The sequence below is a fragment of the Ochlerotatus camptorhynchus genome, unplaced genomic scaffold (genome assembly GCF_037179485.1).
Source record: "Ochlerotatus camptorhynchus isolate MF236.1 unplaced genomic scaffold, CSIRO-AGI_Acam_v1.1 ptg000586l, whole genome shotgun sequence".
Classification (NCBI taxonomy): domain Eukaryota; kingdom Metazoa; phylum Arthropoda; class Insecta; order Diptera; family Culicidae; genus Ochlerotatus; species Ochlerotatus camptorhynchus.
Genome location: NW_027041066.1, coordinates 41,678 through 69,356, shown reverse-complemented (window position 1 = coordinate 69,356; position 27,679 = coordinate 41,678). Strand labels below are relative to the sequence as shown.

The window sequence follows — 27,679 nt, the reverse complement described above, 5'->3', positions numbered from 1 at the left end:
GCTATAACTTTGCTCAAGAATGTATACCTTAATTTATTCAAACAAAAAAGTTAGATTTTTGATTTGATTGATAATAAGAACCACCCAAGAATTCATTGCAATAAAAATGAGGGCCTAACTATAAGGAACAACTTTGTAGAAGAGACTTTTAGTCTAAAGTTTCAATTTCAGGCTCAAAACATATCATTCCACCTAAATCTGCACTCTGTACCACTGTGCACTGATACCAGCGCTCATTTCTGAAAAAAAAACTTATAATTTATTCATTGCTTGCAAAAAGAATAGATGAATCAGGGCACATGTATCAGTATAAATCAAATTATAAAACTCTATAGTGTGAAAAAAATCAACAAATTGAAAAATTTACTCGGATTCGTATGTTTGCGAAAAGAATTATTTCGCGAAGTTCTCTTTGGCGCAATTCCGATTTGCAGAATCTTATTTTGCGGTATAAGGATAAAATTTCTGCAAGATAGGACATTACGCGAAATGGGATATTCTACCAAATAATATTCCGCTTGATGAAATAGGTTACCCCGTAAATCGCTATTGAAATGCCACTGCCGTCAAACTATAGGACGCCTTGATTATGTTGAGCCGACTCTTTCAATTAGTAATGGATGAAATGGTTTTGCAGAACATACATGTATACCACATTTTTTTTGACCATGTCAAACAGTGGAATTTAAATTGAAGTTTAATTTAAAGGGTCTACTTCAGTACATACCGTGCACTGGTAGTGGCAGTGTCCATGATGTCTTATTGGCTAAACATCGATTTCAGTGACAAGGATTCTTCGTTCACTGTGTTTCATAACTTTGACTATTCGGTCAGCGACAACTTCAACCCCAGTTCCTGTTATGTTAAGTACTATCCACACAATTAGTTTTTTTCTACCGAACTCGGCTGAGCAAATCTCGGCAGGCCATTTCCACTTGTACCTGTACAACCTCTAGTGCTACATGCATTCCACAACCAAGTCACTGGTATCACATGTTGTTCAACATTGAATTTATGAAGTTCTTGTAAATGTAAGAAGATTAATTACAGATCATCGAAAAAAAAAATAATTAAAATTTGTTGCATAACATTTTTTTGAAACATTCACAAACCGGAAGCCGCCATCTTGGATTCCAAAATGGCATGAATCATCGATTTCCGGCCTCTACACGTCGTTCCCGTTCCGAAAATATCCATATCGTTGGCTATTTGACAGATTTTCACAAAACCGGAAGCCGCCATCTTGGATTCCAAAATGGCATGAATCATCGATTTCCGGCCTCTGCATGTCGTCTCGGTTCCGAAAATATCCATATCGTTGGCTATTTGACAGTTTTTCACAAAACCGGAAGCCGCCATCTTGGATTCCAAAATGGCATGAATCATCGATTTCCGGCCTCTGCATGTCGTCTCGGTTCCGAAAATATCCATATCGTTGGCTATTTGACAGTTTTTCACAAAACCGGAAGCCGCCATCTTGGATTCCAAAATGGCATGAATCATCGATTTCCGGCCTCTACACGTCTAGATTATACCATGCAAGAGTGGAAATGGCTGAATTCCAACACAATCCTGGTTCATTGTCTGGCTTTGTGGAAGCCAGCTGCTTTCAAGATGGTTAGGATTTACAAATGAGAGAAAATTCCGTAATGGTGTGATCAAAGCATTCGGAAGGTCTTTACCTCCAGAAGAACTTTATCATGAACGAATATGTTCTAGGTGATCATGACTTACAAGTACCGAATAAAACTTCCATGCACACTGCTCAGTTTTTTTGTTATGATGAATTTTGAAATAACACGGGTTTATCACACGGTTTTGTGAAATACATGGTCTTTTTTTACACGGTTTTTTGAAACAACGCGGTTTTTTTTACACGGTTTTTTGAAACAACGCGGTTTTTTTTTACACGGTTTTTTGAAACAACGCGGTTTTTTTTTACACGGTTTTTTGAAACAACGCGGTTTTTTTTTACACGGTTTTTTTTACGCGGTACGTATCCCCCGTGTAAAAAAAGACTTGAGTGTAGTTAAAAATACTTTTTTCTTAAAAAGTTGACCATTTTGCAATGGATGGAAGACTTGTAGATAATTAAATTGTCTTTCTACACGGCCGAAGAGTTATCACACTTAGATTTTGTTTTCGTGTTTGGTAAATTTTACCGAAATCAGAACAGCTGAACGTTCAGTAAAACTTTGACCTTCATTTTAAAAGCTATTGAATTTTAAAATAATTTCAAAACATGTTCAACCTTGTTTAAATGATCAAATCTTGTCATTTTAGTGAAGATTTAGTTTCAAAGTAGCTAAAAAGCAATTGAAATGAATTGCCTAAATTTTACCGAACAGTTCAGATTTCGGTAAAAATTACCGAAATCGGCGATAATTTCTAAGTGTGTATCGATTTTAAATATTTTGTTTTATCTCGCATTGAAATGCGACTATACTGGGGTGCAAATCAAAAAATATGTGTGGTGAAGTAGTGTTACGTTTTGAACGCTTGTAAGTTGTAACGTTGTCATTTATATATGAAATTGAAATCCAAATACGTCAATCGATAGGATATTACTTAACAAATCTGCCAAAATAAATACTTTTCCATTTTTTTTTATAAAAAAAAAGTAGAAGGGTCTGTGCCTAGGGGCACGAACGGAAGCTTGACGTAGGACCTCTAGTGGACGGAACAAATGTGAACATTTAGTGCTTTTAATTGATCAATCATCAATTATCTTAACTTTTTCCGTTTTTTATTTGTAAGCGTATCAAATTTGTAGTATTTATTTCAAAGAGAAAGTTGATGAAGAGAATCCAAGGGACTGTCACTTGAGTATTTTCGATTCATCTACCCGACTTTAAAAGGTGTATTTTGATTTTTTTTGTTATTTATGAATTTTTAAGTTTTGTGCATTTTGGTATTAAAGTGTATTCAATTCACCCCTCACAGGATTTCCTTCCGAATTATATGAATGGGGCGGGGTGGAAAGTATCGTTTGTGCAGAATATGTAAAAAAGGAGGAACTTCGAGAGATTGAACTCGTGAGAGCTAATTTTCTCACAAATTTGATTTTATTGGCTTTCTGGGGACTGAATATACACCCAAAGCGAATTATTCCCACTTCTCTCAAATTCTATATGGATTTTTAAAAGTTCCTACCAGCGTGTTCTGGAAAATGGTCGGACGTTGTTTAATCTCACCAATACATTCGGGCCTACAATTCCACACCTTCTATAGAGACCAGGTTGAGCCTTGATAGCTAGCTGCTTGCGAGAACTGATGACCTTGACAAATGTCCAAATAATACTCTGAAAAGGACCGTTTTGTAGTGATGGTTGAGTAATTCTGAGCTGGGTGTTCAACACGGATGAGGCTGTCGAGCTGTATGTCGTTTGGAGCGAGGGTGACACGCTTGGCATAGATGACCGACCCGCAGCGACTCACGAAGAGCTACTGATTCCGATACATAGCATAGCGGTGCAGCTTCTTCCTCCTTTGATGGTTGCTTATATGGGCTCTGCAGCTCGCTGCTTGCAGGCAGCCTTTCGTTGTTACTGGAGAACAATTTTCAACGCCACACGCCGAAAGCACTGCTACCATAGAGGTAACTCTAAAGGCCTGTATAGAGATCGAAGCGAAGCGAAAATCTCATACAAAATACTAAATTTTTCACCAGCGTGAAAAACGCAATTGGAAAAATTTTCACTTCGCTTTGAACTGTAAACACCCAAGTAACAATTTCCAGTTGAAGAAACGCTTTCGTTTTGATTTTGTTCAGCTGCAAGTTGAATAATAATTGCACAATGTGTTAACCACAACTTTTATAAAACCCTTGTTTACACTGGTTTGGAGAACCTATACAACTGCAACACAAAGGTGTTGGCTAACGTATTCAGTAAAACGTTTATCCAAAATCAATTTCTTGTTGAAGAAACGCTTCCATTGTGATCTTATTCAACTGCATGCTGAATAATAACTGTACAATTTGTTTATTACAACTTCTGTAAAACTCTTGTTTACATTGGTTTGGAGAACCTGTTCAACTACAGCATTATATGTATACGCGGTATAGGAGTAGAAGCAACTTTTATACAACGTTTATAGATACATATTAAACTCAAGCTTTATTATTTTGGTGAAAGCTCTTATACAACGTTTGTAGACACTTCTTGACAGCTGCTTTGAAATTTAGTAGAGAGTAAACCTGAGAGGCGTTTGTTGCACTCTTTTATGACTCCTAAATAATCATTGTACAGCAAGCGGTGAAAAGCGTTTATAGCACTTTTCAATGACTCCTTAACAACCGGATAGAAGCAACTTTTATACAACGTTTATAGATACATATTTAAAGTCAAGCTTTATTGTTTTGGTGAAAGCTCTTATACAACGTTTGTAGACACTTCCTGACAGCTGCTTTGAAATTTAGTAGAGAGGAAACCTGAGAGGCGTTTGTTACACTCTTTTATGACTCCTAAATAATTACTATACAGCAAGCGGTGAAAAGCGTTTATAGCACTTTTTAATGACTCCTTAATAACCGTTGTGTAAGTACTCACAATATTCACAGATTAAAATTAGTTTAACAATTGTCGTGGTACGCCAAAATAATTGCTTGTACAGTTTTTATTAATTTAATTTATTTGTGCACATTGAAAAAATATGTAATTATGCCATAATTCACATTCTGTGATCATGGAGGAAGTAGTAACAAGCATCTGTTTAATCTTTGATTGATATTCTTTCAATTAATCTCTCTAATCATTAATTGAGAGAATTTATCTAGAAATGTTATCGTAGATTATATGATATATGTCTTAAATTAATGTTTGCATTTATTAATAACACCTATATATATATAATTTACCTCTACTCCACCAAAGGTTTCTCGAAGCAAGATTCGAACTCATGATCCCGGATTGCCAGCCGCTTCTGTTTCCATCTGCTCTATTCTTGAATACATATTTTGATCATATGAGAGAAGTATATCAAGCTCATCTTGAGTAACTTCTCTTGCAGTCGAATAATCATTGCCTTATGGTTATATAAACATGCCTATCACTTATGCTATTTTTAGCAACAAAATTGTGGTTGGTCGAACGTAAACAATCATTTAAGAGTGCTCCAAGCAGTTTTTGAAGCTTTTAACCAAATGGCAATACAACTACATTCTTGTACAACTCTGGAAGCTATTATTCAACGTTTGATCAACTCAGGTGTTGTATAAGAGCTCCCAATGGTTTGTTTTGATGCGTTTATTTCACGTTCTATATAGCTCTTGTCAATCAGTTTAACTAAGGTGCTATAAAAGTTATCGTAGGTCTTATAAAGCATATAGGTAAACCGAACGTAAACAATCATTTAAGAGTGCTCCAAGCAGCTTTTGAAGCGTTCAACCAAAAAGGCAATACAACTACATTCTTGTACAACTCTGGAAGCTATTATTCAACGCTTGATCAACTCAGGTGTTTTATAAGAGCTCCCAATGGTTTGTTTTGATGCGTTTATTCCACATCCTATATGGCTCCTGTCAAACAGTTTAACCGAACGTAAACAATCATTTAAGAGTGCTCCAAGCAGCTTTTGAAGCGTTTAACCAAAAAGGCAATACAACTAGGGTAAATGTCGGCTTCGGCACCCATTGACTGTTTTCGGCAACCAAAATTTAAACGTTAATTTCACTATGTTTTCCCATCAACACACTTCCCTGAATGCATCCAAACGATTCTTTAGTCTTTCAGCTTCAATCTGATTGTATGTGTACGTCTGAGCAGTCCTGTTATGCCAGATTTGTATTCAAATGAAGCATACGTACTCTAAAATGGGGTTGATTTCAAGTTGCCGATAATAGAACAGCTGGTTAACACGCAGTTCTAATGGGAAGGTTGCCGAAGAAAACGAGGCTGCCGACAATAGTCACACTCACCTGAGAAGTTTGGAGCGTTGTAAAAACCCTTTCAAACAGTTTTGAAGAATTCTGTCGATTAGAATGGATAGAGAAGCAAGCAGCAGATGAATGTAAACTAACAGACACGTCATATATGTGCGTGACGCTGGGAAAATGCTAATAGAAGTGCGGACACTGCTTAGATTGACGAGAATACGTAAATTCCCCTACATTCTTGTACAACTCTGGAAGCTATTATTCAACGCAGATACGATCCAGCGAAATCTAATGTTGTGGATCGCATCTTTTTCGCGCATGCAGCGCTCGCGAAAAGAGCAGCAGCTAAGTGAAAAGTTGATGTTTCGGGAGAGCGTATCTGTCAGATTTTCACTTCACCGGAGGTGTAAACTGACCGATTTCGTTTCACATGAACTGTAAACTGCGAAAAAAGGAAACTGGAAAATGTTCCACACACATTTTTTCACAACCTTTTTCGCTAGCGAAATTTCATGATTTTTCGCGTGCTTCAAATTTCGTTTCGCTTCGATCTGTATACTAGGCTTAAGACCAGAAGGTCCCGAAGAAATGTGCTCAACTTTTTGGCTCAGCTCTGGTACTATCATAGAGGTAACTCTAAGACCACTGGGTCCCGAAGAAAATCATTATTATTTTTGGCTCACTCAGTACCAGAACAACGGTCCCAAGCAGTCCCAAGCTATTTCACTCACCCCTGCATGTTCTGCATGAATCCACACACCCCTGATGTTATCTGTCAAACTTTCATAGCGAATCAAAACAAACATAGTGTAGTAATAGAATTTCAACTAGAATAGGGTACGTTAATCGTTTGCTTGGGACCAATAGGCTACTAAAGTGGTGAGCCAATTTAAAATCGTTAGTTTCGTATTGATTGTTGGTACTATCTTCGGTCCCAAGCTAATCGATTCACCCCTCGAAACATAGGAAAATCCACTAACCCCTCATTTTATCTGTCAAACTTTCATAGCGAATCAAAACAAACATTGAGTAGTACTAGAATTTCGACTAGAATGGGGTACGTTAATCGTTTGCTTGGGACTAATAGGCTAGTCAAGTAGTGAGCCAATTTAAAATCGTTAGTTTCGTATTGATTGTTGCTGCTACTGCTGCTACTAATTTCGACGACCGAACTGCCGCTCTTCGCATGTCGGTCCCATAGCCGTTTTTGTCAAACCTGAGTTTTTTTAATGTAAATGGTAGCTAATTACCCATATTTTCATAATACTGAATGAACACAACAACTTTGTTCTAAAAAAGTTTGGAAAGACAGTCAAATTGGTTGTCCCATCACATAAGGAGCAATGGTACGAAGCAAACTTAAAACGTGATTTTCTCGGTTTGCTGATTTTTGCTATGGAACGGACATGCAAAGAACGGCAGCGAACACCACCACACAGTGGTGTGGTCGTTGGGAGCGTGTGGTTCTGATCGAGGGGCGATCAACTTCATAAATCAGCTGAAATGTAAATACACACTTCGGAAAATACGCAAAAAAAACGTAAATGCGTACACGCTGAATCTAAAATACCCTAATAAAAATACTAAAAAATACCTCGAAAATACTTTGTACACGAAAAATACATTTTATAATGAATTAAATACAAAAATACACAAAACTTAAAAATACATAGCTACGAAAAAATACAAAATACACCTTTTCAAGTCGGGTAGTTGAATCGAAAATGCTCAAGTTGACAGCCCCTTGGTTCTGATATTACGCAATTCCATCCTCCCTATTCGCACGCGCCCGAGGATCGGAAGGCGAATGCCACTTCGACTTGTTTCGTCTACTTACTACTCTCTGACGACTGTGCTGGGGAAGCAACATATGCATGTAGGTAATTGGTGGATTTGTTAGTTAATTAGATGCTTTTGGACAATGCTGGACATTTACCAGTTTGTCACTAGTTTCTTGTTGAAAATCAACATTCGGAAGCATTGTTATCGATGCGTATACCATAGCCATATTTCTGATCGATTGTTGGTAAAATTATTGTCTGGATCTTCTGCTGGACAAAGCTCTCGGACTATCCAAGCCGGAGGCGCATCACGATCTCAGCTCCGACCACCAACCGGTGGTGACTGAAGTCGGTGTCAACGTGGTTCCTGCTAGAAGCTGCCTGCGTAAAGACTACCACCATGTCAACAGGGTGCAGTACGGACGAATGGTGGACAACAGCATCAATGAAAATCCACCACTCGACACCGTAGATGACATCGATCGGACGTTGGAAGGACTCCAACAGGCCATATCCATGGCTGACGAGGCATACGTTCGACAAGTTCCTGTGAGGGTTAAGTTTGTTGCTATTGATTCCCACACCCAATTACTGATTCGGTTGAGAAATGTTCGTAGACGCCAGTTTCAGAGGACTGGAGATCTGGGCAAAAAACTTGAAATGGCCGATCTGAACAGGCAGATTGCTTCCAGAATGGACTCACTCCGAAATGAAAGTTTCGGGCGTGTTGTCGACCGCTTCAGACCATTCTAGAAGGTAGCCAAGGTCCTGAAAACTCATCCCAAACCCATTCCACCTCTCAGAGTTGAAAATGATGACGATCGGCTTTTAATCACCCCACAGCAGAAAGCAAATGCGATCGGCAAACATGTCGCTTCATCGCATTTGCTTGGCTCGACTATCCAAAGTCCGCTCGATGATCAGGTTGCGCAATGCGTTCAAAACCTAGATGCCTCCCCTTGTGTTGTGCCTCCGGCGGATATGATAACAGTACAACAGATTTGCTCAGCGCTGAAATGCACCAAGAACATGAAGGCTCCCGGGTTTGACGGTATATAACTCTTGATCTTGAAGAGACTCAGCATGAAAGTGCAGTCTCTTCTAACCACTATCTTTAACAGATGCTTGGAACTGCACTACTTTCCAAGCATCTGGAACGTACCAAAAATGATACCAATCCGCAAACCCGGAAAGGATCCAACATTGCCTTCAAGCTACAGACCGATCAGCCTCCTTTCAGCGCTGAGCAAATTGTTCGAGAAACTCAGTCGTTTGCTCAAGTTTGTCGATGAAAACAACATTCTCCTTCCGGAACAGTTTGGATTCAGAAAAGGGCACTCCACTAATCATCAGCTAGTATGGGTGATGAATAACATCAGAAGTAACAAAACTGTATCCAAATCCACAGCCATGGCCTTGTTAGACGTTGAAAAGACGTTTGACAATGTTTGGCATGACGGACTTGTGTACAAGCTTTGTAACTTCAACTTCCCATTACATCTGATTAAAATCACCCGTAACTACCTTCAGCGAAGGTCGTTTAAGGTATCGTTGAATAGTTGTCTTTCAGACACGTTTTCCATCCCAGCAGGAGTCCCGCTGGGCCCCTTGCTTTACAGCATTTACACTTCCGACGTTCCTCCCGTCGGTGACGGTTGCGTGTTTTTCCTGTTCGCAGATGATACCGCAATAGCCGTCAAAGGAAGGATGCCTCGCTAAATAACGAACAAACTTCAACGATGCCTTAATTTGCTGATTATGCCACCACGTGGAAAATCAAAATCAATGCCTCCAAAACACAAGCGGTCATGTTCCTCCATCGGCAATCGCCCCCCTTTTTTAAATTTAAAACAAGCCAATCCCACCAATGTGGTCATTCTTAAAATAGGCCTGATAGGACTAGGAACTGTAGTTAATAATAATGGAAATTTAAAAGGAACTTAAGTTGAAAAGACGCTTCTGTGTCACTTGATAAGTAATACATGTAAACCACACAAATTCAAGAAATATAGATCATTTAAAGTCAAAATGCCACTGCTCATTACCGCTTCGGACGGCGTGGCACTTGGTCCTGCAGCAAGCAGGACTAAGTCAGCGGATGAAGGTGGATCACGGCATGATCACCTGTCACACAGTAAGGAATGAGACTTGGACATGAAAAAATACTCCTCTCCCCATTCCCCCGTCTATAACGACAACTCAAAAAATACATGGATTTGACGATCACTTATTTTTCCGGGAACCACTTACGAACCAGCTCGTGATTGGCCGATTTGAAGTGCATAAGGTAGAGATAGATATAGAGATAACAGAGTAAGAAGCCAGTTGTCTCCTCTTTCTCTTAGGTATTTTATCAACAATCAATACAAAACTAACTATTTTAAATTGGCTCACTACTTGACTAGCCTATTGGTCCCAAGCAAATCGATTAACGTACCCTATTCTAGTATAAATTCCAGTACTACACTATGATTGTTTTGATTCGCTATGAAATTTTGACAAATAAAATGAGGGGTTCGTTGATTTTCCTATGTTTCGAGGGGTGTATCGATTAGCTTGGGACCGAAGATAGTACCAGAGCTGAGCCAAAAAGTTGAGCTCGTTTCTTCCATCATTTTATCTGTTAAACTTTCGAAGCGAATCAAAACAAACATTCTAGTACTAGACGCTATTTCAAAACTACCCAAATTTGGGTAGAATCCACCCAGATTGGTCAAAACTGAACCTACCCAAAAATGGGTAAACTGTGTTGGGAGTTACAAGTTGACAAATGAACAACATCGACATGCATCCGTTCGACGTTGTTAATTTGTCAACTTGTCACTCCCAACATAGTTTACCCATTTTTGGGTAGGTTCAGTTTTGACAGATCTGGGTGTACACTCAGAATAATTTTCACGTAAATGTTACGTGAAAACTTACGTAGATTTTTTCCATCGTACTTTTCACATAAAAGCTACGTGATTCTCATGTAGGGGTACTCATTTCATGAAGCTTAACCGTCACAGGATTATCACATAGAAGTTACGTGATTTGATCGTTGAAATTCATTGGCGGATTCTGGTATCAATATTTTGACACTGTTTATACAAATATTTTCTTAACATGTAGGTACAATCTTTACTGTATTGATAGTTATGATAATATTTCTTTAATTTATTCAAATATTGTAAATACACCACATCAGATTTTTTTTAAATATTCGATACGCAGCACAAACAATCTGGACGATCATGGAGATGGGTCGATATACTATTTTACAGCTTGAAATCATTCTGTTGAGCACGATGAAACAGACAGTTTGTTTTTGTTAAAGAGAATACAATAATCCATAATGTTATACTTACATCTTGCCACTACCGAATACCGAACAAAAGCACATCATGATGCCGCCATGATTTGCACCGCTCTGAGTGTACGTACCACTCTTTTTTTTTTAGATGTGGCAATTACGTGAAACGCACATAGATTCAGTGTTATGGGAAAATCACGTACGTTTAATTGATTATGCAGGTGTGTTAAAAAGGAACTCCATGTGAAATTCTAGGGACATCACATACATTCTACGTGAGTCACGTAAAACTGAGAGGAGAGGAAAAATTGAGAGCTTACGTGATTTTTCACGTAGCTTCAACGTGTAGATTATTTTGAGTGTATTCTACTCAAATTTGGGTAGTTTTGAAATATTGTGTAGTACTAGAATTTTGTCTAGAATGGGGTACGTCAATCGTTTTGCTTGGGATCAATAGGCTAGTCAAGTAGTGATCCAATTTCAAATCGATAGTTTCGTATTGATTATTACAAGAGCAAATTTTCATTATGTCGTAAGTAACATTCGCACCAATCCGAGAAAAATAAAGTTTTGTTTTGATGACCGAAAAGTTATTCCTATTTCCAATTAAACTCATATAATCTCATATTGATAGCAATGTTTAACATATTTAGCATGGTTTTAATCATACAAATGCAAATTTCTAGCTTTCATGCTAAAAAATATTATACGCCGTTATTATTACTTAAGTCAAAGTGTATTTACCAGGATATTCGGGAGAATTATCAATTGCGTCTCCTTACGTGCAGCCCATTTATCATTTTAGGACCACCGAAATCATCTTAGCAACAAACAGTTCGATTTATTCACTTTAATAATTGTCGTGACCGGACCGAGGTTTCCTGCCTCGGTCACGGCTACACGAATCTCGGCTGCTAATCTTCCACTACTACTACTGCTATTTCTGTTGCTGCTGCTATTCCTGTTGCTGCTGCTGTTCCTTCTGCTGCTGCTGCTCGTCCGTCGCCTTCAACGTTCGTCACAAGAATGCCTTCTGCGAGCTTAGTTATCCCATATTTACACCAAAAGAATGTTCCCTCTTTTATAGTACGTTCAGACTACAGAGTTATAACATGTTATAGTGCTATCTTGATGGTGTTTTCTGTGTTGCAATTAGTTGACAACCGTTATAACATGTTATAACTCTCCAGTCTGGACAGCGTTTTATACCCCGTACAGACTATGGCTTATATCATGTAATATAGGCTAGCTTGCAATGAGCACTCATACATCTAGTTTTCACTGGAAATCCTATGTATAAGTGCTCATTGCAAGACAGCCTATATTACATGATATAAGCCATAGTCTGTCCAGGGTATTACACAGCACTGCTAGCTGTCTCGGGATTTGCCCTCACAAAGCAATGATAGTTATACCAACAATCAATACGAAACTAACGATTTTAAATTGGCTCACTACTTGACTAGCCTATTGGTCCCAAGCAAACGATTAACGTACCCCATTCTAGTCGAAATTCTACTACTACACAATGTTTGTTTTGATTCGCTATGAAAGTTTGACAGATAAAATGAGGGGTTAGTGGATATTCCTATGTTTCGAGGGGTGAATCGTTTAGCTTGGGACCGAAGACAGTACCAGAGCTGAGCCAAAAAGTTCAGCACGTTTCTTCGGGACCTTCTAGTCTTAGAGTTACCTCTATGGTTATACCCCGCACAGACTATGACTTATATCATGTAATATAGACTGTCTTGCAATGAGCACTCATACATCTAGTTTTCACTGGAAATCCTATGTATGAGTGCGCATTGCAAGACAGCCTATATTACATGATATAAGCCATAGTCTGTACGGGGTATTAGATTTTATTCACATTCACGCTAGTTTGGGTTTACTCAAATTACGCGTTTCATTAATGACTTTATTTTCATTTTTTTAATCATTATTATTTCACACCAACTCTATACACCACAATAATGAGAAAGCGAAACGACGAACGTACACTTCTCAGTGCTGTTACTTTTAACAAACGGCATCTCCATAGAAATCGGGTGACTTAAGTAACATCGAAAACTATTTTGATCAGAAGGTGATTACGTCAAAAAGCATTTTGACTGGTAAATAAATTTAAAAAAGGGATGTGATCCTATATTCGGACAGTATATAGTGTAATAGCAGGAGCATCGATTGACACTGATAGCTCGACTTTGTTACTTTTGACGTAATGAAAATTTGCTCTTGATTGGTAACACCACTACCACCAACAATCAATACGAAACTATCGATTTGAAATTGGCTCACTTCTTGACTAGCCTATTGGTCCCAAGCAAATATATTAAGGTTCAATTTACTTTGATGCTTTTTGGAAAATTTCAAAAGCAGTTCTTCCGACGCATCATTTCAGATTGCAAAAAACTCGCACTATTCGATTCCTTCTGATATTTGACACAAAATGACGCGAGCTTTTTGCAATCTAAAATAATGCGTCGAAAAAAACTGCTTTTGAATTTAAAAAAAATGCATCATAGTAAATTGAACTTTAACGTACCCCATTCTAGATGAAATTCTAGTACTACACTATGTTTGTTTTGATTCGCTATGAAATTTGACAGATAAAATGAGGGGTTCGTGAATTTTCCTATGTTTCGAGGGGTGAATCGATTAGCTTGGGATCGAAGAGAGTACCAGAGCTGGGTCAAAAAGTTGCGCACGTTTTTTCGGGACCTTCTAGTCTCGCTTCTAGTCTTAGAGTTACCTCTATGCTAATAGCACAGACGAAGTGACAGACGGAGCGGCTCGAAAACTTTGGTGACGCACCTGCTATTGCAATTTTTCAGTGTACCACATGGCAACACCCGAGGGGGGCAACTCTATCTACGATGCAGGGAAAATTGTGTTTTGCTGTGCTTTGCTGCGCACACGCTGAGTAGATACAAAGAAGATTTATGCCGATTCTGAAGATTTCCTGCAAAAATATTATGCTGCATGGTAAATGCGAGAAATAAAAGAAGATTTTTCGATGATTGATTCGCTAGTGTGAGATTTGTTGAGCATCTAGAATTAAGATTTAGATGTGTCGCCCCCCTCGGCAACACCACTACTACCAACAATCAATACGAAACTAACGATTTTAAATTGGCTCACCACTTTAGTAGCCTATTGGTCCCAAGCAAACGATTAACGTACCCTATTCTAGTTGAAATTCTATTACTACACTATGTTTGTTTTGATTCGCTATGAAAGTTTGACAGATAACATCAGGGGTGTGTGGATTCATGCAGAACATGCAGGGGTGAGTGAAATAGCTTGGGACTGCTTGGGACCGTTGTTCTGGTACTGAGTGAGCCAAAAATAATAATGATTTTCTTCGGGACCCAGTGGTCTTAGAGTTACCTCTATGATTGTACCATAGAGGTAACTCTAAGACCACTGGGTCCCGAAGAAAATCATTATTATTTTTGGCTCACTCAGTACCAGAACAACGGTCCCAAGCAGTCCCAAGCTATTTCACTCACCCCTGCATGTTCTGCATGAATCCACACACCCCTGATGTTATCTGTCAAACTTTCATAGCGAATCAAAACAAACATAGTGTAGTAATAGAATTTCAACTAGAATAGGGTACGTTAATCGTTTGCTTGGGACCAATAGGCTACTAAAGTGGTGAGCCAATTTAAAATCGTTAGTTTCGTATTGATTGTTGATTGTACCATAGATGTAACTCTAAGACAAGTAGGTCCCGAAGAAACGTGCTCAACTTTTTGGCTCACCTCTGGTACTATCTTCGGTCCCAAGCTTGTCGAATCACCCCTCGAAACATAGGAAAAACCAATAACCCCTCATTTTATCTGTCAAACTTTCATAGCGAATCAAAACAAACATTGCGTAGTACTAGAATTTCGACTAGAATAGGGTACGTTAATCGTTTGCTTGGGACCAATAGGCTACTAAAGTGGTGAGCCAATTTAAAATCGTTAGTTTCGTATTGATTGTTGATTGTACCACATGGCAACACTAAATGTACTAGAATGTTTTGGTTCTATCTCTTTCACTCTACTCTAAACTGAAATGCATAAAAAATGACAAAATGATACACTCTTTGCACACTGTCAAAGATCATATTGCACACAAAATCAACTATGTTCCCTATGTTCAAATCAAAACAAAAATACTAGCCCATCTCACAAACGAAGTGACAGACGACTTTCTCCGAAGAAATTAATTAAAATAATGTGGTTCTCTGTAATAGAATTTTAGTCCACCTTCCGCCCCTCACCGCCAGGTTCGCTAGTAGTTTTGCTTTAAATTAATTCAAGTTGGTTTTGTGTGCAATGATCTGGCAACCCGCGTTCTCGCTCGCGTTGACGAGGTGCTGTTTTCTCACTCATCGAAGGAAATTTTGATTAGAGTGAGAAAGTAAGGAACAGTCAGCGCGGGAACCGTGTGCGTTACTATAGGTGCGGCAGAAGGAATGAAGACAACTCTTTCGTTCTCACGGTGTTCTTACGCATGATCCAAAGTTACGTCACACTAGATTATGCATAAGAACGTCGTGATAATGAAAGAGCTGACTTGTTTCCTTCTGCCTCACCAATCACATTGAGATTTTCTTTTTTTGATTCCGAGAAAAGTTGACCTGAGTAGCCACTTTGGGAAGCAATAGGTCGTATGAATAAAAGCGTTTACTTTACTTTTCCCGTAAGAAAAGCACGGGAAAGTAAAGTAAACTCTTTTTATTCATACGGCCCAATGTTTTGATTTCATTCATAATGTAGACGGATGGCGGTTTCGCTGAAACAGTGAGCAAAAAATAGACGTTTGCTGGTATGGAAAAACGTGGCATACATAGTGGTCCCATTCTACTAGCGGTTGAAGAATGTTTCGCTGCTGTGACGATCCGACAGGGAACGTTTATTACGTATTCCGGCCATACTTTTGGACATTGCTGTGCGGACCAGTTATTGGTATCATGCTGCCCGGCATTCTTTGTTGCTGAGCAAACATGTTACTGGTATCCTTCCAGCGACCCCGGTGTATCCCGATTGCACGGAATGATTAAGCTAATACTTTTCAGTATCTAACAAGTGGTGTATAAACCAATTTTGCAGTACATATAGAATTTCTGGAATGTTTGCGTTGTCCTATTTTTCCGTAAATTTTTCTTCTTTCGACAACATTTGTGGGCTTCGTGGTCCAGTGATTATCAGCGTCACCCGTCGCTCACCAGGGTGTCAATTCAAATACAATTTTTTTATTCCCGGTATTTTCCCGGTTATTTAAAAAAAAAATCTGCCTTAAACAAAAAAAAAGGCGTTCAAAATTAACCCTTTAAAGATAATGATATAGTTTTGTCAGCAGAATTGCTTTACAATACGTCTACTTTGCGGGGCTGGTAGTGGGTATTTTATACAATAATACAGGTCGGACTCGATTATCCGGAGACTCGATTATCCGGGGTTCGATTATCCGGAATTTTAGACTCGATTATCCCGAGTATTTTTTTGCGTTTTTTTTCTATAAGTTTTTTTTTAGTATTATAATATACAATATGATTATTTTAACAATATTAGATGTAGCTAAGAGGGGGGGGGGGGGGGGCAGATTTGATTTTCCGGAGTGAAAAAAAATCGATACTCCGGATAATCGAGTCCGACCTGTAGTGGCTGTAGAGTCTAAAATAACGAAAAAAGTGACCAAATAGTGAGATTAAAACAGACAAAAATTACCAATAGTGACATGTATTGATCGGAAAGAAATGAAAGATGTGGTTCCGATCTGTCGTGAAATGCGACCCACTTTGAGAAAAATTTTAAACTCACAAACCAGCATTTTTCAATAGGTTAATTACTAACCTCCATTTCCTCACTCAGTGCTCATTTTCCTGTCTCTATTTTTGGGAAACCAACCATTTAAGATGTTTTTAGATTCTGAACGCGAATTGGTTATGAATGAATTTCGGGATGTGAACGATTGAACATAGTCATTAATTAGGAAATCTTGAAATTGAGAAAAATTGAGGTGCAGAGAGAAAAGCTCAAAGTCTAGTACAAATTTGTCAATTTTAAGATAAGCCATTTTAAAGATCTCGAATATAGAAACTTCTGTAAATCTTCGGACATAGACAAATGTTCATATATCTGGAACCTAGATAACTGTTCTAGATCCAATCAACCAATTCGACAGGGACATACACTCCGATACGAACGTTAGCTGCACTACCCGCACCCGTTCCGGAAAATGTTTTGCCTCTCCGGAACCGGTTTGAGTTGCCAAACGAAAACGCCGTACACAGCAGTAATTGGAAGCCGATCGATGTAGAAGTAATAGAAAAAAAGATGAATAAGAATAGGCTGAGCAGACGAGGCAGCAAGAGATAAAAACGTAACATTAAATCCTATATGTCCCGATCGATTCGTATACAGAAGTTTCAATGCGCCGCCTGTTTGGAAAGGATTCCCCGCGACATGAGGGAGTGCCACTACGCGAAGCATGCCGGCCTTACCTATCGGGTTGATATCGATCCAGTGGTCGATCTGTATGACGAAACTACTTCCACGGCGATTGTAACCATGAAAGTGCACCGGCAAGTGACGATCTACTGCGACAAATGCAACGTGCCTAAGAAATCGTCTCTCGGATTAGTATTCCACCGGTTGGTTTGGCCAACCAGTACTCGCACTGTCTGGTTCTGCAGAAGAAAAGAAGAAGCTGGAGCAGACAAAACTGATCAACAGGCAGCTTGGGTGGATCCTTCCAGTTCCGCTACGGAGGAGCAAATGCGTACCGAGTATGGCCGGGTTCTGTTTGTTGGCGTCCAACAATGATGTCTTCTCGGTCGCGGATGACTCTGACTTTAGTTAGAAGCATGGACTGAAGAAATCTGTAGCAGCAATTGCAACAAGCGCGAATCATTGACTGCTCAACATCGTTTACTTGTACGCAAATGTTAACCCTATGTGGTCATCCCTAATCATTTTGGCCTCTGGTCTTTCATTATACAAAAGAAGTGCAGACGACATAATGACATGCTGTTTGACAACAGGCTCAATTTTCGTTAGAGAAAAAGAGATAACAGGTAGTTCCCCCTACTTTAAGCTAGTACATATGAGTAGATAGTGTTGTCGTGAGGTACACTCGAAAATTTTAAATGTAAGTGCGTCAAATCAAATTTCGAGCCGCTCCGTCTGTCACTTCGTTTGTGCCCATCTGGTGACTGATGGCACAAGCTTCTAAGAAAATTCTTTTACAGCGAACCACATTATTTTAATTGATTTCTTCGCCAGTTAGTCGTCTGTCACTTTGTTTGTGCTAATATGCTTCAAGTAGTGAGCCAATTTTAAATCGTTAGTTTTCAACCGGTGATGTTACCTTGCTTAAATACAACTAAATCATAATGTTTTCTAATGTTTCACATCAGGAATACATTTGATTTCGATGCTGATGTAGACATCAAAATCAAACGTTGGGCTAATGTAAATTTTTACAAGGGATTTTTCTCAATGACATAATCAATGAGTGTTACATTGGACGTTTTGTTCTACATCCCTAATAAAAATAACAATAAAAGAGAGCTTAACGACGTGTTCGGGGTATCATCCAATCCATTTGTGGGATACCCAACAAACATTGAATGCTGAATAAGAGCTTATTCAGGCAAAAATATGCTTCTTCAGCGAAAAAATAGCTTATTCGACTATTAATCAACTCAAATTGTTTGTTGGGTAGTTTACCTATCTGGAATACAGTTCGTTTATGGTATTTGTTTATTAGGGATACACAGCAAAAAAAATGTAATATCGATCAATGTAATTCAAGCTGATGTATGAAATAATGATGTAATAGCAAAAAGCAGATAGAATATTACATCAATGGATGTAATTTTGTTCGCAAAATCGATGTACATCGTACAACGTTATATTACACAACCGATGGATTGACCTGGTTGCAGCAGTTTGGATGTAATATTCAACAACTTTTTTTTCTGTGTAGATTCCCTTTCACAGATTTCAGAGTAGAGTACCTAACATTAGATTGACCCCGCCTTTAGAAAATGAGCACCAATCATGTTAGGCAGTCCAAATGACCGAAGGAACAATTATGTACCCATCATTTCAAACTGTACATTGGACGATCTTTGACCTATATGATTATCTTATATAAATGAAAGTAAATTTGGATGAGTGTTTTTGTAACACATACAATGATAGAAGAGCCTAGAGAAGACCAATAGTTTGTATCGCTTAACTCGATTTGTGCACATTTGTTACTTAGGACCTTTTGAAAAGTGACGTGAGAAATGTCTTTTTTTTTTCCTTTATTTAACGTCGGTCTCTGTTCCGCAATCTAGTGCCAATTAGAAATACTCACAGGGAGAGATAGGCGGAGAAAACAAAATACGATTCGGCAGCAGGGATTTGTTCCTAAATTATCTTGCAACCCTTGCTAGAAGCTAGCATTTCAAATGACTTTTATTTCTGATTCGATATACGTGCAAAATAATAATTGGTTGCATCGCAATATTTTACACATTTCTTGGTGCCATTCATTAACCAACGAAGATCAATTAATCAATAGAGTTAGAATATTGTTTTTGGTTCCAAAAACTAGTTAAATTTAAGAAGCACACAAAACATAACGGTGATGGAATTTCTGTTCGATTGCAATACTCTCAAATTTATTCTAGTAAGAATAAGAAATCCTCGGAAAAATTCTAATTGGAATGTCCGATTGGCTCAGATTTTGACAGTTCATTTGGCTCAAAACATTCTCTCCGTCCATCATTTCTAGTGCCAATCACCGACGGACATCGATTGCCATCCATTGACGGCAATCGAATGTGCAGGAAGGCAGCTTCCACACCTGCGTAGGATATCGCACCCATTCATCAACACACATGGGCCGGGACCAACGGCTTTACTTCCCTTCCGAAGGAAGACGTGACCAGAGATTTTTATGCCTCAGAAAAATCCCACCGACCTCGACTGGGATTGAACCCAGACCCATTGGGGTGAGAAAGCAGTCACGCTTACCACTACACCATAAAGGTAACTCTAAGACCACTGGGTCCCGAAGAAAATCATTATTATTTTTGGCTCACTCAGTACCAGAACAACGGTCCCAAGCAGTCCCAAGCTATTTCACTCACCCCTGCATGTTCTGCATGAATCCACACACCCTTGATGTTATCTGTCAAACTTTCATAGCGAATCAAAACAAACATAGTGTAGTAATAGAATTTCAACTAGAATAGGGTACGTTAATCGTTTGCTTGGGACCAATAGGCTACTAAAGTGGTGAGCCAATTTAAAATCGTTAGTTTCGTATTGATTGTTGACTACACCACCGGCGCCGGCCACGCGAGAAATGTCATTCATACACAAAAATAAACAAACACGTCACGAATAGTGAAAAGAACGTAAAATTGCCAGTAAGCATTGTTCAGTACACGCCCTAATAAACAAATACCATAAACGAACTGTATCCCAGATGGGTAAACTATCCCACAAATGGTTTGGATGATACCCCGAACACGTCGTTAAGATCTCTTTTATGGTTATTTTTATTAGGGCGTTTAGTGCATATTCTACAAATAAATAATCGCGATTCTTGGATCGCGATTACGTAAATACTATATCAGGCATAACATTTGATAACAGCACAAGAGCATTTGTAAACAAACTTTCTAAGGCCCTTTACACGTGAACCAAAGTACGCCCACGCAAACCAACATCATCGCATAGGGGCAACTAGCACCTTTCCGAAAGTGGTATTGGTTTGCGTGGACGTACTTTGGTTCACGTGTAAAGGGCCTTAGAAAGTTTGTTTACAAATGCTCTTGTGCCGTTATCAAATGTTATGCCTGATATAATTATTACACAAACTGGTATTAATCCACACGCTAATATCAGATAAGCCAAATGTAGGTTTACTTTACCCAAATCAGGCGTAAACTGCACAAATTCAGATATTGGTAAATTTTTTAACCCAAATATGGGTAGATTTAAGTCAAATTTGCATACAAATACATCATTAATGGTTCATAAGAACCCATATTTGGGTTTAAAAAAATTTACCCATATGTGAGTTGTGCAATTTACGGCCAATCTCGGTAATCTCTTTGTACCGTCTGGGTAAACTGATCTTAGCGTGCAGGTAAATACTCAACCGTTGGGTGTTTTGCTTTTCTGTGCCGGCTGGCAACACTTGGCGTTAGAATTGTCATAACAAACCGGGCACGTCTTAACCTTTTTTCAGTTTTAAGCATTTGCATAACAGTGGATTTTATATTGAATTCTGTGTTAAGGAAATATTTATAAATGCCGACATACGAGCTGGCGCTGATTTTACGGCAAATGCCACGGGTGAGTTTCCATGTTTTGTTCGTTTTGCAATGCGTTATAATGATTTATATCGAATTACAGCCGGAATTAGTTTCGGTGTTGAAGCGCACGGCAAATGCCATTTTCGATAAGGGTGGAGTAATACGCAAGCTGGACAACTTGGGAACGCGTCCCCTCCCGTTCAAAACCAGTGTGCATGGATTGGTTCACCGGACGGGTTCGCATTTTGTGTTAAAATTCGATACCCCACCCGCTACCGTCGAGGACCTGGAGGAGGAATACGGTCGGGATGTTGATATCATTCGGAAGCGAATCTACAAAGCCGATGCCACACTGCAGGAGCAAGTTAGCTGTACTATTCACGAAGAAATGCAACCTCCAGCTTACAGGAAAGAGGTCCAAAAAATGATAACCACCTCAAACAAGACCAAAAAGAAAGGCTTCCAATATAATACCGGTTATGATCATTATCCGTTCCAGAAATAGGGTCCACATAATTTATATTGAAGCTATTATAGACAATAGATGGCTTAATTAACGTAATACCAATTATTGCCTTTTCTTGAGATGCGAAACTCGAAATACTCCATAACGCTATATTCCACAAGGAACCTTGAAGAATATAAGTAAACGAAAAAATTGTAGTAATCATTAGTGAGCTTTAAATCTCTACTGGATCCAAGCTTATTAAAAAAATGTTTAATTTTAACAACCCATCTAAAGGCTGTCCATATACTATGAACAATTGGAGGGAGGGGTTGGCAAATGTCCACGGTCCATACACATGTTTAATAAAATATATGGATTATCATGGTGGGGTTTAAAATTTGTCAAAAACTGACCACGTGATATATTGCCGTTCTTTGCATGTCCGTTCCATAGCAAAAATCAGCAAACCGAGAAAATCACGTTTTAAGTTTGCTTCGTACCATTGCTCCTTATGTGACGGGACAACCAATTTGACTGTCTTTCCAAACTTTTTTAGAACAAAGTTGTTGTGTTCATTCAGTATTATGAAAATATGGGTAATTAGCTACCATTTACATTAAAAAACTCAGTTTTGACAAAAACGGCTATGGGACCGACATGCGAAGAGCGGCAGTATATGGACAACTTCCTAGAAGTTCTGATGAAAAGTGGTGTTTTCTTTTATTTTTAAATTTTGATATCGGGTAAAGCGTTACTTCATCGTAATCGCTCATTTCCGTTCTCTCTAGCAGAAAACATCAATAGTATCAATGACTTCATCGTGCATACATCAAAAAATATGTTTGTTGCGATGCGTTAGTACATAAGCTTCAATACAAAGCCTATTAGAACGCATCGTATGAATATTTACTCATTGCTCTCAAAACAAAAGAAGCGCTCCTAGCAAATTTACTTTTTCTACCTTCATCCGTAGGACGAAGATAATCTTAAGGCGTTGCAATGCGTTAGAACGGAATTGGAACTCTCAGGACGAATTTGAAATCAAAAGCAGTGTTAGATTTTTAAGAATATCTCAACAATTTTTTTTTTGGGCATCAAGCTGGAGCTGCGTGACAGCTTAGTTTTCAAGACTTGACCCATTTGAATACATTTTGCTTCTGTCTTTGACAATACAGCAGAAGGACTAGCCTATGTTGGCCGCTTGAACACTGGATTCCGTATGTATTGTTTCAAGATAGTTATAGAAAAAATGCTGTGACGTGTGCACATAGATACATCCGCGTAGTAAACCGATTGAATAAGTAAATCCGTTTCGAACGAAATATCTAAATTATGTAAGTTACGAAAACCGCGCGAATTCCGAAAGCCGTGCGAGACAACCGAAGCGAGAAAAAAGGCTTATTATCTAGAGATGAACTAGCCTAAGGCTAAAAATCTCTTAAATAAATTAAAAAAAAAAAAAAAGCTTATTATCATTTAAAGAGTGTCACCAAAATAAATGTTATAGCCTATGTTGGCAAGTTGATTAATTTTGGTTTCCTCCCTAGATATTCTACTTATTTACTACTGAGCTTTATCAAATTAGTTAATTTAAAGAACGTATCAATCATTTCAAGATTTCGCGACCGCACCGAACAAATTCTATACTACATAAGCTCAAAAGCGTTTGACAAACTCTACCGAATTGCGTATCACTTCTGCGTAAGCCCGTAGACGTAGGCGCGTTGAATCCGACAGTCGGCAAAGGTTTAACCTGTACCAACACCGCTTAAGGAACGACCTCGAGTCAGTAAAACTGGTTCAATTCTCAGGTGGAAGCATATTTCATGGGCGATTCGCTCCAGTCGAATGCATTAACTTCTTATCAACAACGCTCAACCACCAACGAGACGTGACCTAGGGAGTTCGAATGCCAGGGGGGGGGGGGGTTGACCTGCATTTCTCACAAGTTCCGGATCGAATCTCAATCCATAACCAGTAAAAAAAGGACTCAACCGTAAAGGCTCAAGCGCAATGACAGCGGAAGCGGAACGGCAGCGGCAGCGGAAAAGCCCAATCTGACTAAAGCCTACTTGTCGGATTGAAAACTAGTTAGAACCAAATCGACTTCGGTTAGGCTTTTTGATGTCATTTGTGACAACTGTCAAACTTTCCGTTTCCGTTCCGCTTCCGCCCACATTGCGCTTGGGCCTTAACAGACACACCACCCCTCCTTCCCTTCCCGGGACAATGCTTTATTTTTTCGATTTATTTTTAAAGTCGATAAAGTAGATCTGTCAAGCCAACACATACACTCTAAAGTACACTGTTATTTTTTTTAATCAATGAATTCGCCAATCAACAGTAAAATAACAATAATATATCAAGAGCAAATTTTCATTACGTCGAATGTAACAAAGGTAAACAAAGTCGAGCTATCAGTGTCAATCGATTCTCCTGCTATTACACTATATACTGTCCGAATATAGGATCAAATCCTATTTTTAAATTTATTTGCCAGTCAAATTGCTTTTTGACGTTATCACCTTCCGATCAAAATAGTTTTCGATGTTACTTAAGTCACCCAATTTCTATGGAGATGCCGTTTGACTTAAGTAACAGCGCTGAGAAACCCGTGAAAAGTGTACGTTCGTCGTTTCGCTTTCTCATTATTAAAGTGAATAAATCGAACTGTTTGTTGCTAAGATGATTTCGGTAGTCCTAAAATGATGAATGGGCTGCACGTAAGGAGATGTAATTGATAATTCTCCCGAATATCCTGGTAAATACACTTTGACTTAAGTAACAATAGGGGCCACCAAACGACGTATAGTAACTTTTGACTCAAAAACCAGTATTTTTGAGCATGAAAGCTAGCGATTTGCATTTATATGATTAAAACCCTGCTAAATATGTTAAACATTGCTATCACTATGAGATTATATGTGTTTACTTGGAAATAGGAATAACTTTTCGGTCATCAAAACAAAACTTTATTTTTTTTTTTTTTTTTCCTTGGATTTGTTTTCCGTCGATCTTGTTTTCCGTGCTGAGCACCAATGCTACCGACGCCAGGAAGGCAGCTCCCACACCTGGACCCTACCTATCGACCCATCAACTCATGAACCGGGGACCAACGGCTTTACTTCCCATCCGAAGGAAGGCGTGATCAGAGATGTTATGCCTCAGAACATCCCGGCGGCGCCGACTGGGATTGAACCCAGGCCTGCTGGGGTGAGAGGCAATCACGCTTACCACTACACCACCGGCGCCGCTAACTTTATTTTTCTCGGATTGGTGCGAATGTTACTTACGACATAATGAAAATTTGCTCTTGATATAATGTTATTGAAAAAAAATATATATGGGGAAATCTCGAAAATTTCATTGTTAAGATACTTAACAACCCCCCTTTTTTATTGTAAATTTTCCATTTACAATGAAATTTACTGTTATGTACAACATAAATCAAGGTAAATTTATTGTAGACCTAACAATATAAATCATTGTTAAGACAATAATTTTCGTCTTATTGTTACATTGTTTTTTAATGTATTTTTGTAGTTGTTTTTTTCGGAAACATATCAAGAAGACTGGCAACTCTTCCATTTTCTAATACAACCGGAATGAGACAGGCACAATCGCGTCATCTGCCACTCAAAGGTAAATGCTCCTATTGAATTGGATAACGAAGGTTCCATCCTCAGAAGAAAGCTTTGTGTATTTGCTCATTTTTCTATGCGTTGCTTCCACCTTCGCTCGAGCGCAGCGCTACTGTGTTTGTCGCTTGGATTCAGGCAACGTTGCCAGTCTTCTAGATATGTTGTCTTCGCTAGTATGGAAATATGCTATCTGGGAATCTTGATAGATTTTATTTTTTTCATATTTGTCAGTGTAGATCACGTCCAAAAATTAGCTTTCCGACTGTTGAAACCCAAAAAATGTATGGAAAAATATAGATAGAAAATTTTGAAACAAGCTTCAAACGAAAGAGGGGCACCAAAGGTTTTGTTTGGTGGGTGTTTCAGCGATACAGTTTTTTCAATATTAATTTATTTATTTATTATTCTCTTCATCGAACTTTTGTTGTCTAAATGAAGATTGATGGGGAAAAGCATACTTAGGGAAAAGCCAAGGCCTATACCAACAGCAGCGTTTGACAGTACGCAGCATGTCCCGGGCTCAAATCGTTTATTTTGCTGTTTTGGGCTCGCTGTCACGGTATAACATGTTGCCTACGCTGGGCTGGAAAAGCCTAATTGGAAAATAGGGGAAATGGATGTTATGTCGGCCTAAATGCTCCTAATTTGGGCCCATACATAAATTTGGCAATCGACTAAATTTTCAATAGCGGCCAAAAATATCCAGTAGGACCGTCCCAATGACGCGTTCATCTAGATAGAATTGATAAATAGCAGCTTTTTAGCGATGGACCCAATCTTAGATCCATAGGCCAGTCTGGTGGATAGAATTTCGATCTATCAAAAAGCGGAACCATTCCAACAATTGAAAAGGTACTATCAATATTATAAACAAAACGTTGATTATTCTTTCCTCGCCAAGCGAAGGTAAATTGCCAGCATCATCGGATAGGGGAAATTTTTCACAACCTACAGATGGCGTTAGTTTGTGTAGGTGATCCTTTAGTGTGAGAAAACGGTTTCTGAAATTTTGTTCGCAATAGCTGATGTGCTCTTTTCTGTTGTTGGTCGTGATTTGCTCGATTGGTTCCGCTATTTGACAGCTTAATTGGTTCCCGAGATTCTATCCGCCAGACTATGAATATAGCGACTAGAGTCGGTGTATAATGAGTCACGCCAAGAGAAAAACAGTTGAACTCGCATCACGGTTTTCGAAAGATTCCCTTTCTTTTAACTTGGCAACAGAGGACTTCTGCATCAACTTCAAATGACTTCTAGCGAGGAAAAAAATTAACGGCTGTAGTAAATCATTATATCAGTGATTTTGTCGAATTATCTTAAAGAAAAATAGTAGAAATTGTCATTACTGATCATTACAAAACGTATCGCATGACAAATGTAATGCTCACTGCTTGTATATGATCATTTCTTCGATAAAATTTTATATTTAATTGCAATACCTTTCGTGGACCTTTCACAGCATCGTAATGCTTGTTTACTTTGCACGATAGGTAGCCGGTTTGACAGTTCAATAGGTAGACTTGGCTTCACTCTTGGCGTGACTCATTATACACCGACTCTAATAGCGACTATACTGTGCAGTTGAAATCGAAAAAAGCATAGAATTCATTGAAACGTGCAGACATGAAAGCACAGAACAGAAGGGGAAGTGTAAACAAATCGGTGAATCAAAAAGTGGTTCGTTTTTCTACTCAACAAGCGATGTGTTGTGGTAGCGTTCCACACGGGCTTTCTATGTGCACTGACACTATCATAGCATGCTGCCTATCTTAACTGCAGGCAGAAAATGCCTTCTACCGCTAGGTGCGCTAGTGTTCGCAAATGATAAGTGGAGCCACTTTCTGATCCGAAGTTCCACTCCTGTGATGAAAGGTATTGGATCATGTAATCCGTAATTAGCTGCTCGGGGTCCGAGATGCAGGAAACCCGAGGGGCACGCAATAGCCTTTTTGACTGCGTTGGATTTAAAGTACAAGGTGTTCAACTATGTAATTAAGTAATTAAAAATGAAAATTAAGTATTTCATGTAATTAAATTTAATTTCTCGTAATCAAAGCAGTGCCAGTGTAATTAACACGTACTTAAATTTGATTACGTAATTAATGTAATTATAAATTTATTTTCTGTAATTAATGTAATTAAAATTACACAAACGTAATTAAAAACGTATCCCAATCCTTATTCTTGAACTATTTAAAAACATTGAAGAAAACCCTTAACACATACTCGAATGAATCAATTTATTCAAAAACACTTCTTACACCCCGAAATACGCCCATTAATGTTTTACTAGACTACAAACATGACCAATTCTGCGAATATCT

At 38.6% G+C, this 27,679-nt stretch overlaps 1 protein-coding gene across 1 annotated transcript in view; it reads left to right on the top strand.

Annotated features, from left to right (window-relative positions):
* Positions 1–21,828, top strand: part of mRpS6 (mitochondrial ribosomal protein S6) — a 73,402-nt gene extending 51,574 nt beyond the window's left edge. The window contains exons 2-3 of the mRNA XM_065237065.1: positions 21,261–21,306; positions 21,367–21,828. Coding sequence (XP_065093137.1) covers positions 21,262–21,306; positions 21,367–21,771 — 450 coding nt within the window. The 5' untranslated portion in view covers position 21,261 and the 3' untranslated portion in view covers positions 21,772–21,828. The remainder of the gene's footprint in view (positions 1–21,260; positions 21,307–21,366) is intronic.
* The last annotated feature ends 5,851 nt before the right edge of the window (positions 21,829–27,679 follow it).